At 39.1% G+C, this 12,804-nt stretch overlaps 1 protein-coding gene across 1 annotated transcript in view; it reads right to left on the bottom strand.

The window, feature by feature from the left end:
* STXBP4 (syntaxin binding protein 4) overlaps positions 1–12,804 on the bottom strand; it is a 208,778-nt gene that overhangs the window by 34,893 nt on the left and 161,081 nt on the right. Inside the window, exon 15 of the mRNA XM_006889457.1 lies at positions 2,792–2,849. Coding sequence (XP_006889519.1) covers positions 2,792–2,849 — 58 coding nt within the window. The remainder of the gene's footprint in view (positions 1–2,791; positions 2,850–12,804) is intronic.

The following is a 12,804-nucleotide window of genomic DNA, read 5'->3' on the forward strand; positions in this document are numbered from 1 at the left end:
TATATCCAGAATTTATGAAATACTTGAGCACCACAAGATAAAGGTAAATAATCCAATAGAAAAATGGGCACAGGATATGAACAGGCACTTCACCGAAGATGACATTCAGATGGTTAACAAACACATGAAGAAATGCTCAAAGCTGAATAAATGCTCATTTCCCTTTTCCAGTATCTTTTCCCTTATCAACTACAAAGTTAATGTAAAGAACAGAGAGAAAGAGAATCCAACACAAGTTTAAACATGGCTTTTTCTTTTCCTGCAATTCCCACTGAGCAATGAGTCAGCTCTTCCAGGAACATCACAAGGAACTCCGTGAGGATGCAACTCTCCTTGCAGAAGGTGCCCGAGTCCGGATGTGACTGGCACGGTACGCCTTGATTCTCAGCATAAAGTTTCTGTTCCCATCACATATTACTAACTATGTATTTGCTTTTCTAATAATGTTGTTGCTAGAAATCACAAAGAAAAAGTACAGCCTGTTTATCTGCTGGCAAATTATCCTTCGTGTTTCCCTCTTAAATCTTCTCAAATCTGCTGTGAATCTTTAGTCATTTTAATAATCTTATTACTTTCTACGCTTTTCTTTTTTATTTAAAAAAATATAATCATTTCTCCAGATGGTAAGTTAATGATGGCTATTTATTGGTTATGTTCTTAGTTGACAGTTCTGTACGTGGTGCTTAGCATTTAACAACTCTATAAGGCACACCTCACTGGAGGCAAGATGCTTTTAAGTGCTTCATATGCATGTGAAAGCTGAATAATGGATGCTGAAGAAGAAATGAGGCCTTTGAATTCTGGTGTTAGTGGAGAGTATCCAATGAACAGCTCATGGACTTTCAAAAGAATAAATAAATCCTTCTTGGAGGTAGGGCTACCTGGTGATCTCAGAGCCAGAAGGATGCAAGTCCATCTCACATACTCTGGGCATGTTGTCTGGAGGGGCCAGTCTTTGGAAAAAAGACATTAAAAATCACAGTGTCCATGAAAGAAGAAGACCCTCAACGAGATAAACTGACACAGTGACTGTGCAGTGAGCTTGAGCATGGCAGGGGTTTGGAGGATGGTGCAGGGTAGGGCAAGGTTTGGTTCTTTCCTCTTAGGGTCCTGATGAGTTGGAGTGATCTCAATAGCACCTCACAACAACAGCATCAACAACAAAAATACAATGTTGGTATTTTGAATTGCCCCATAAGCAGGTGAAAGTTGGACAGTGAATAGGAAAGACTGAAGAAGAGTTGAGGCCATTGAATTGTGCTGGTGAAGAATATCGAACAAGACTGCCAAAAGAACAAACAAGTCCATCTCCGAAGTGCAGCTAGATGCATCTCAGAAGCGAGGATGACAAGACTTTGCCTCACCTACTTTGGGGAATTTATCGGGGGGTGGGGGGACAAAGACAGCATGCTTGGCAAAGCAGAGGTTCAGTGGGGAAAACGAAGGCTCTCAAGACACGGATGGCCTAACACGATGGCGCCCACAGGGGGCTCAGGAAGAGCAGTGACTCTGGGACAACTCGGGATCTTGTTGACTTCTGCTCTGTTGCCTAGAAGTTTGCTCTGAGTCACAGTCGACCTACTAGCACGCAACAAGAACAACCAAAAGGAGGTAACATTTCCCTTATTCAAGGATGAGAAAATAGATTAAGAGAGATATATGAACCTATGTAAAGTTACAAATCTTGAGGCTTTAAAATCTGGATTTTTAAAAAAAATATTTGCATGTTTGAAAGGACAGCAAATACAAGTTATCTTTTCCTCTCAAAATGCACACCAAGCGTAGACTGCTAGAAAGGATATTAGGTGGTTTTTTAGGTTCTTATGAGTTTGAGGGGATTCCCCTTTGTGTTCTCTGACATAAAAAAAACTGCCCAGAAAGTACTGGAAGTGTATCAGACTGTAGTGTCTAGGTACAACTAACCAGCCCAGCAACAGGATGTGTTCTTACTGAGGGACAGTGTAGTAGGACTGAAAAGGTCTTGGATTTGGTAGACTTGGATCCTAGTTCTTATGTGGTAATTGAATGGTTGTTGGTTTTGGATGTATTCAGGAATCTCATGTCCTTCTTTTATAAAATGCGGAAAATGATAAAGTACACATCCCTCAAAGGAGAATTCTTAGAACACATTTGTACCCTGACCTACTTATTTTTTAAAGTTATATACAGCCTAGCTTTTCTCACTATTATATCTATTTAATGATATCAGGGAACTCTTGGTGTTAGGTGCCACTGAGTCGAGTACAACTCAGAGCAAGCCTATGAACAGCAGACCTGAATCTTGTCCTAGCCTGTGCCATCCTCATCATCTCTGACACATTTGAGTCCATTGCTGCAGTCAGCATGTCAATCCATCTCATTGGGGGTCTTCCTCTCTTTTGCTGACCTTCCATCATCCCAGGTATGATATCCTTTCTAAGGAAGAACCTCTCCTCACAACATATATACAGTATGAGCTACAAAGCCTTGCCATCCTTGCTTCCAAAGAGAACTCCGGCCACACATTTTAATTCATCATTGTATCTTCAGAGTAGTCAACTCTTAAGTTCAAATCATAATCTTGTTCCTTTCTTTGATGTTTCCCTTTGATGTAAGTACTGGATTTCCCTCCAAATGATATCTGATATTAAAGTTTAAATCACATGAAATGAAAACGGTGAGGCTTCATTTCTTGTTCCTAATTTCCATAACCTCTAAGAGGGTATTTCAGTTTTGCTGATTATTCTGCAATTCCCAGGTTCTCTCCAGATGTGAGGAAAACTGCTTACTTGGTTGGGATGCTTGTACTTACTTGATGAAGTACTTGATTCCATCTGCTGTGTAAGCTTCCTCCCACCCGTAAGGTAGACCTAGAGAGAGAGGAAACCAAAAATCCACTTAATAAGACGATGAAGACAACTTTACAAACCTGCATGAGCTTCCTAATTATTTGAATGCACTTTTTATACAAAATTATTATCGAGAAAGGGGAATTAAGACAATTCAGGACAGGCTTTCAGACTCAGCATCTTTGAAACACAATACCCAAGTCTTAAACAGTTAACAATCTGCTTTAGTTGCAATAACTGGATTATGACTTGTCATTTACATGTGGTGAGCATTTTTATCAGCAGGATTCAAGCAAACATTTTTGGTCCAACGCAGGATTTTTGCCTGGAGGCAGAAGGGTGGACACGATGGCCGCTGCTTGTCTGATTTGGCTCCGAGTTTCTTTAATTGGCTCCCTTTGCATTATTTCACTCAGCTCCGCAGGGAAGCCACGAATGAGCGCCAGATCAGCAGGGGCCTGGAAAGGAGCTTTTGGACAACACACAATTCCTTATGAGTTTGAAAGTTAAGCAAACTGATTTACAATGGATTGTGGCATTTTACTTTGCTAATTAAGAATGTTGGGCACTAAACACAAACAACCCAACGATTTGCTAAACTTAGCTTCCATTTCTAGAGTAGGACTGAACATAGCTAGGAAGGAACGTAGAATGAAGTAAACAAACAATTACTTGGCTGTATTTCTGTAAATGAGAACACTTTTCTTCTCATCATACCCAGAGGATGGCCTCATATTGAGACAGCCTCATTTCCTTACATTTTCCACTTATAATTGACATCTCTCTAAAACACAATCGTTTCTTCTTCTCAATCTCCATTTCTAGGAGCCCTGATGGTGCAGTGTTTTAAGTACCGAGCTGCTAACCCAAAGATCAAGTGTTTAATACCCCCGTCACTCTCTCGAGAAAGATTTTTGGCTGTCTGCTTCTGTGAACATTTACAACCTTGAAAAGAAACCCTGTAGCGCAGTTCTATTCTGTCCTACAAGGTCACTCTGAGCCATAATTCGGCCAGAGGGCAGTGGAACTGGTTTTGTTTGTACTCCATTGCTGAATACTGCTAATTGACCTTATGGAATAGATCCTTGTTACTAACCTACCAAGGTCCATTTGATTGGAGGAAGATTCATTTACACAGTAAGGAGAAGACTCCTTGGAGGAATCTGGTTCTTTAGGAAGTAACTGAGTTATAAATACAAACGCTTAACTTCCATTCCCACCTCAGAATCTCAGCAAAAGGCATAGCAAAATCCAGACACAGTTAACTGTTTCTAAGAAGTAAAGCCTTACTCTCTCACCATTCTCATCCTAGAGAATAATCTTACAGAAGCAGCTTTGAAGATGTTCTTTTCCTTAATTAAGGACAGATGCTGGGAAATGAGTTTTATTTTATATTCCTGCCCAGTCTTTTAACACAAGTTGTATAAAACCCAAGGCAAAATTCTATTTCCTTCCTATATCAGCACAGGTGGCTTGAGAGTTTCTTTTTTCTCATGAGGGATAAATGATACCACTCTAAATAAACTCTAATGGCCTAGTGGCAAGAAGCTGTGCTGCAAACGCAAAGGCAAGTGGTTGGAGGCCACCAGCGGCTCTGCAGGAGGACGGGCAGTCTCCTCCTGTGCTGTTAACTGCCTCTGAAAACCGGCCAGAGGGTCAGCAATGTGCCCGTTCTGACTCTATGGTACACAACAATAACATTCTAAATAGAACGAGCAATTCTGTGAACTCAGCATAAGAGTACGTCTGGCTTCTTTTGAAAGCCTCTCAAAAAGACATCTCTCATGTCTGTTGCCAACTCATGCTCAGCTAGTGTTCATAAGGCAGGATTAACTGCAGCTGGAGTGGTCAGAAACCGTGCTGCCAACACAAAGGTACGGTGCTATGGCCTTCATTCAAACAGAATTAGCCTCCCTCTTCACGTTTTCTCTCTTTGCTACAGGCCACTTCATTCATCACCGACAAGTCCCTCACAGGCAGCACAAACTCTGATGACTGTCCATAGGAAGTTTGCTTTCTTGACAGAAATCCTCAGGAATCATACCAAGAAGTCGGAGCAGTAGGACACAGACAGCAGCAAGGTGAGTAGAAGAGTATTCTAACGCGACTAACGTTTTTGCCAGGAAGCTCTGGTGGTTAAGTGGTAAGGAATCAGGCTGCCAACACAGAGGTACGTGGTGCAAATCCATCAGCTGCTCGATGGGAGAAAGATGAGCAATCTCCTCTCATGGGATTATTGCCTCTGAAAACTTGCTGGAGGGTCAGTTTTGACTCGGGCAGACACAGCAATAATAACGACAACAACATTTTTATCTAATGAGTGACTTATTTGTCCAGCTTGTACAATTATATCTTTATTTCTATTTTTTCTTTCTGTCCCAGGTGCTTTTAATGTAGGGGTGGGATGCACACTTTAAAGGTGGTTGGCATCTGCTAAGCAACAGGAAAAGTTGAGATTAAAACTGGATACTACATCTCCTTGGTCACCGAAACCGAGTTCCTGCTTGATTATTTTCTTACAATTATAAATAAAGGCAAAACCTTCATGGCAAATTTACTAAACCAGTAATTCATACATATTTAAGTAAAAAAATGATTATTCAATGACTGTAACCATGAAGACTTTCTTCTGTAGAAGAAATATGCATTAGTCTGCTTTGAGTGTTGAGCATCCTTGAGGAGAAACGATTCTGAAACAACAATCATTTCTTTCTAAGGAATTAGTTTCACGTTTTGAGGCAGTTAATCGAATCCATGCAAAAATTGACTTGAAGTCTAAAACTGATCTCTCGGTAATTAATCTCTCAGTGACAGCTGATAGGAAAAAAAAAAGCAAACCCACGACAACTCTTGTCTAATTATAAGCTGAACCCCACAATATAGTGAGAAACCACATAGCCCATTTTATATAAAGAAGCACTTAGTTCCTTTAGATTTCTCACACATTTAGATGAATATGATGGATGCAGTTTTCTATTACCAGAATGTAGGTGACTGAATTTGTTGAGGCCTGGAGTTACATTAAATGGTGAAAGGGAAGAGGGAAAGAATAAGAAGTTGAGGAAACGTGTAAAATTCATAACAATCATTGGCCATGGACAAAGGTAAACGAGAAAAGACGTAAAACCAACAATGGAGGCTGAAAGATAGAGAAAACACGTGTGGAAGTGGTATAACCTCAGGAGGACAATAAACAACATAATGAGTTGACTGAAAAAGATTAAAAAATGAACTAGAAAAAGAGAAACTTTATTCGAACCGTGTGGTGTTTAAACCCACCACACTGTTGACGGTAAAGTTTTTTAGGGGCATGGAGAATCACAGTAATGTGGAAAACAAAGCCTCTAGAAACACACCTGAAGTCGTGCTTGTCCTACAGACAAAAAAAAACAAAAAACAAAACAACAAAACAAAACAAACAACCCAGAACGATGAGGCTGTGGATCATGTGAAGAACAGAGAGAAAAAGCTGGGGTGGGGAGAAATCTGAAGAATGAGAATTTTGAGGATAAAATAGAGAAAGGCAATGCCATCTGCCCCAGATACAGCTTACACAAAGCAAAATTAAACAAAAAATATAAGTTTGCAGGGAGCTCTTGTGGTCTACTGGCAAGAAGCTCCTCTGCAATCCCAGAGGTATGTGGTTTGAATCCCCCAGATACTCTGCTTGAGAAGGAGGGGCAATCATCAGAAGGTGATCTGTACCAGCCTGATTTGACAGTACACACACACACGACAATTTTTTAAAAAAAGTTTGCAAGTGTTAAAAACATTCAGAAAAATTTCATTTTTACAGTATGAATTTGAATTGACCCCATGGCACTCAAAAAATGTCTCTGAGAGACAGAAAGAGGGCAAGATCTAATGTATATTTAAACCAAAACCCAAGTCTATTTGTTACCAAGTAGATTTCATTTCATAGCTGTATTTAAACAATAGACTAGAACAGCCCTACAGCATTTCTAAGGCTTTTTCTAAAAAAGATTGTTACATCTTTTCTCTCAGTTAGTAGGTTCAAACTGCTGATCTTAGTAGTCAAGTGATTAACCACTGTATCACTGGTACTTTTAAAAAATTTTTTTAAATTATTATTAATTTTAATTAAAATTTACAGAAACTTTGGATTTCCATTTATTCATTGTTGCACTTTTCTCCCTGCCCACCTCCCCCTCCCCAGGTACACTCTTCTCTTTGAAAAAGAAAAGAAAAATTCTTTCATTGTTTTACAATCCCTCCCCCCAGGTCCACTCAACTATGCAGCCTTCGTTCTGGACTCCTGTCATGACAATAATACCATAACATACCCCTTTTAAATAGTTTTCTCCCTCATATGTTTCAATGCATTATACATTATTTATCCCATCTTTGTCAATTTCCCCTCAACCCTGATGTCAGTCTTGTTTTACAACAGCAGCACTATGCAATATTTGTTCTTTTGTGACTGAGATATTTTACTCAGTATAATGCCCTTCAGGGTCACCCATTTTGAATAATATTGATGAGTTCCTTGCTTTTCAATGCAGCATAGTATTCCATTGTGTGAATATACCACAGCTTCTTTATCCATTTGTTTGTTGATGGGCACTTAAGTTGTTTCCAGCTACTTGCTATTGTGAACAAAGCTGCAATAAACATAGGTGTGCATATATCTGCTTGAATGCCAGTTATGGTTTCTTTGGGGTATATTCCCAGTAGTGGAATTGCTAGGTCAAATGGTATCTCTATTTTCAACTTTTTTAGAAAGTGCCACACCACCTTCCACAGTGGTTGTACTATTTTACATTTCCACCAATAGTGAATAAGTATTCCAGTTTCTCCACAACCTCGCCAGCATTTGTTGCTTGCTGTTCTGTTAAATTTTGCTATTCTTACTGGGGGTGAGATGATATCTCATAGTTGTTTTGATGTGTATCTCTCTTAGAGCTAGAGATTAGATCTACTTGTCAAGAAATTTGGAAGACAACTGCCTAGCCAACTGATTGGAAGAGATCCATATTTGTTCCCATTCCCAAAAAAGTTGATCAAACAGAACGTAGACGTTATTATCACATTACTATCACATGCAAGTAAAGTCTTGATGAAGATTATTAAAAAATGGCTAGAACAGTACTTTGACAGAGACCTGGCAAACATTCAAGCTGGATTTGGAAGAGGCCTTGGCACAAGGGATATTATTGCTGATGTTAGATGGATCTTGGCTGAAAGCAGAGGATCTAAGAAGGATGTTTATTGGTGTTTTACTGACTATGCAAATGAGGATCATAAAAAATTATAGCTAACACTGAGAAGAATGGGAACCTCATAACACTTAATCGTATTCATGTAAAACTTGTATCCAGACCAAGAAGCTGTTGTCCAAACAGAACAAGGGAACAAGAATGTACAGTTTAAAATGAGGAAGGTGTGAGGTGGGGCTGTATAACTTTCTCCACACCTATTCCACCTGTGTGCTGAACAAATTATTTGTGTGGCTGCAATGTAAGAACAGCAATGTGGCATCAGGATCACAGGAAGACTCATCACAACAATTTACACTATGCAAATGACACAACTTTGCTTCCTGAAAAGTAAAGACTTGACGCTTTAACTGCAGAAGATCAAAGAATATAATCTTCAATATGAATTGCATCTCAATATCAAGAAGACCAAACTCTTCACCACTGGAGCAACAGGCAATGCTGTGATAAACAGAGAAGAGACTGAAGTTGACAAGCACTTCATTTTACTTGGATCCATAATCTACACCCAGGGTAACTGTAGCCGAGAAATCAAAAGACGTGTCACATTGGGGAAATATGTTGTCAAGAGCCTCTGCAAAGTGCTAAAGAGCAAAAAATGTCCGTTTAAAGGCTAAAGTGTGCCTGATCCAAGCTATGGTTTTCATAATTCCTTATTATGCATCAAAAATTTGGACAATAAAAAAGGGTAACAGAAGACGACTTGAGGCTTTTGGATTGTGATGTTGGAGAAGAGTATTAAACATCCCATGGACTGCCAAAAAAACAATTCTGTCTTGGAGAAAGTGTAACCAGGGTGCTTCTTAGAAGCATGGATGACGAAACTTTGTCTCATATACTTTGAGCATGCTGTCAGAGGAGCTGCTGTTGTTGTTGTTGTTAAGTGTCGTCGAGTCGCAGGCGACTCATAGCGACCCTATGAAGGAGAGTCCTTGATGCTTGGGTACCTTTCATCCTCTCTCCAAGTTCATAGGGTTTCCGGAGGCAAGCTATTATGGAAGTGGATGCCACTCCTCCTTCCACTCAGAGGAGCTAGTCCTTGGAAAAAGACTTCATGCTGGGAAAAGGAGAGGATCAAAAAAAGGAAGGAAGGTCCCTGATAAGACGGATGAAAGAGTGACTTTAATAAAGGGGTTGGGTATCTTAGAGACGGTGAGGATGGTACAATAAGGCAGGGTTCATAGCTTTTCCCACCCTTTTTTTTAATTGGTTTGCTTACAAATGTCGAATACATTGTGTTTCACACTAGTCTTCATTCACATTGTGTTTCATACAATCATTCTCATGTATTATATTTTACAAAATTAATCACCCTTTGACCATGCCCATCATTACCCTGTCTTTTCGCCCAAATCCTTCCCTTTCCCTTGCCTCCCTCCATCCATCCATCAAACTGTGCATATCTATTTTTAATAGGGTTGCTGTGAGTTGTAGGAGACTCAGAAGCACGTAACAACAGTCGAAAATTAACAAGACTTTACTAAAGAGTACTAAATCCATCGCATTGTGAATTTTTCCTTGATTTGCACGTAGATCAGAATTTACATGAAAAGTTCTCAAACTACAAGCTGGATAACCATGGGAAAATGACAATCATGAGAGTTTCAACTTTCTTATCTATACAGTCAGAATAATAATAATAATAATAATAATAATAATAATAATAATAATAGTAGTAGTAGTAGTAATATGTATCCTGCCTAGTTTATAGGGTTATCATGAGACTCTTATTAAGTAATATATAACTTCACAATGATGTACAAATGAAGCCCACTATTATTAATAGAAATGAAAATATTAGATTCCTTCTCATCACTGATGGCTCTAGAGATATCGAGTAATTTGGAAGCTTAATATAGGAAAGACATTTAAATTACTTACAGGGGAAATTCTCCATTAAATTGGAAGTATATTTTTCTTTAATTCTTTCCTCGGTACAGGAAATGGTATCTTTGTTTCAGGCATGATAACATCTAGCAAAAGAATAACAGAAACTAGCAGGACACCCTGACCACCCTTAATGGTAGGATGGGTAGATGTGGATTAAACCCCCCCCCCAAGAATCTAATTTGTAAATGTCATGGTGTAAATGTTCCTACCACAATGAATTCTAAACTACTACCACGGCATACTGGGTACCGATAGGGAAGCAATGCGCAGCACCATACCACTGCATAGCATTTTCACCCTACAGATGAAATAAACAAAAATAGCTTCAAGACAGAGACAATGGTGGGAAAGTTAATAGAAATTAGTGAGTTTTGAGAATTTATTAATTTTGCTTTTAATGCACTTATGCCTGATCCAGGCCATAGTCTTCGCAACTGCTTGCTCTGTGTCAGAGAGCTGGACAATGAACAGGAATGATAGAAAGAGAACTGACGTCTTTGAGTTGTGGTGCTGGATAACAGTGTTGATTATACCCTGGACCGCCAGGAGAACAAACAGGTTCATCCTAATGAGGGTGAAAACCAGCCTGATCCTTGGAGGCAAGGATTTGGAGGCTTCGTCTGACATACTTTGGACATGTTACAAGGACTAGTCCTTGGAGAGGGACATCATGCTTGGAGGGGTGGAGGGACAGAGAAAAGAGGGAGACCATCGATGAGATGGACTGATACAGTGACTGAGGTAATGAGGGTAGGTGTGAAAGAGACAGTAAAGTTGGCACAGGACAGAGCAGGTTTCAGGACTGCTGTACATAGGGTCACCATGAGTTGCAAGCCAATCAACGGCACTTAACAACAATAACAACAAGTTTAAGAAGACTGTTACAACAATTATCTCACAAAACTCTTGCAATCCAACACTAGCCAATTCTAAGATACAATCCTTCTTTGAGCAACCTGGTTTTAGTACAGAGATGCTAAAAAAAAACTCAAAAAGGACAGAGACACTGCCCAATAGGAAACAACATAAAATTAGTTGCAGCTTTTAAAGATGTAGAAAATAATTACTCCAAAAAATAGCATATGTATCCACCAAAGGTTTCTACAGTGCTATTTACATGCTGGAAATACTAGGTATTTAAAAATATTTTATCATTGTATTCTCATAATAAGCATATGTTGTTGTCGTTAGGTGCTATCAAGTTGACTATGACCTTGAATAAGAAATTGAACTCTTGACCTATGCTGCACCATCAGCATGCTCTCTGCCATGCACAAGTCTACTACTGCAATCACTGTGCCAACCCACCTCACTGGCGGTCTTTCTCTTTTGTTGTCCCTCTATTTTTCTCATCATGAAGTTTTCCTCAAGGACTGTCTTTCCTAACAACATGCCCAAAATTTCTGAGATGATGTTTCACCATCCTCGCCTCTAACGAGCACCGTGATTACACTTCCTCCAAGACAGACGTCTCTGTTATTTTGCCAACCCATGGATATTCCAGACTCATTGCCAACACCACAATTCAAAGGCACAGATTCTTTTTTTTTTTGGCTTTCTTATTCACTTTCCAACATTCAGATGCATACGGAACAACGGAAAAGATCAGGCCTGGGTCAAGGGCATCCTCGTCTTTGGTCTGTAGCACTTTCGACGTCCTTCTCTGCCTAGATCTGTCCAATGTGTTGTCCATGGAGTTCCTGACTGCTGCTCCTGTGGGCACTGACTGTGGATCCACGTGGAGTAAAATGTTGGACAATTTCAATCTTTCTCCAGCTGTCATGATCTTCAGTGAGTGTTTTAAGTCTTCTTCACTTTCTGAAAGCAAGGCTGCATCATCCTCATAATGTAAGGTGATAATATTCTTCTTCATCTCATCCAGCCTCTTGCCTTGTTTCCTCAGCATATAAACAGGTATAGAGAGTGGATACAACCTTGACACACATCTTTCCTCATTTAACCATGCACTATTTTCTGTTCAAACAACTGCTCCTTGGTCTATGTTTCACAGAGCACAATTAAATCTGGAATTCTCATTTTATTATGACTTACACAAGAGAATGCCTGCGTATAATCAATAAGACACAAGTAAACATCTGCCTGTATTCTCTACTTTCAGTCAAGATCCATCTGTCATCAGCAATGGTATCTTTCTTTCCACGACTTCTGTGGCATCCAATAATGTAAATATTAATTTCATTGTAGAGGAGAAAAAGTGAGGGAAGAAGTGGCTTGATAACTTGTCCAAGGCCACACTGATTATAAACTATACAATCATACTCTGAACCCAAATAATCTGGTACTAGAAAACCTGTGCTTTTATTAAACACCTGCTTCCATTTCTTTAACTCCTGTTTGCAATGCCAACACTCAGTATTTTTAAATGATCAAATAACACCTTTGCCTCACTGTCAAAGGAACAAAAGAAGAACACAAAACTCCCAACATCTCAACTTCTATATTATTACAAAGAGGAATGTTTTTCTAAAAGGAACAGAAATAATTTTTATATTTAAACACAAAGCAGTGTATTTTAGAAATTCTGAAATCTTATGTCAGATTTATGATGGTCCAAGTTAATCTGTAGATCTGAACTACAGTGCCAATTTAAAAAGAATTGCTAGCTAATTTCCCTATGAAAGAGGAATTCATTATACTGGATGATGATACTTTATGAAATATAAGTAACCAAATAATGCAGTATTTTAAACATAAAAATCATTCCTAAGGAAATCATTTCTTAAAACAATGATCTAGAAGATAACATAGATGAATGGGACCTTCTAAGACTCAAATCCCTATGCACATCCAAAAACTTCTCCAGTAGGGTAAAAAGGGAAGCCACTGAC

The sequence above is a fragment of the Elephantulus edwardii genome, unplaced genomic scaffold, assembly GCF_000299155.1.
Source record: "Elephantulus edwardii isolate Elephantulus edwardi_28Jun2011 unplaced genomic scaffold, EleEdw1.0 scaffold00077, whole genome shotgun sequence".
Classification (NCBI taxonomy): domain Eukaryota; kingdom Metazoa; phylum Chordata; class Mammalia; order Macroscelidea; family Macroscelididae; genus Elephantulus; species Elephantulus edwardii.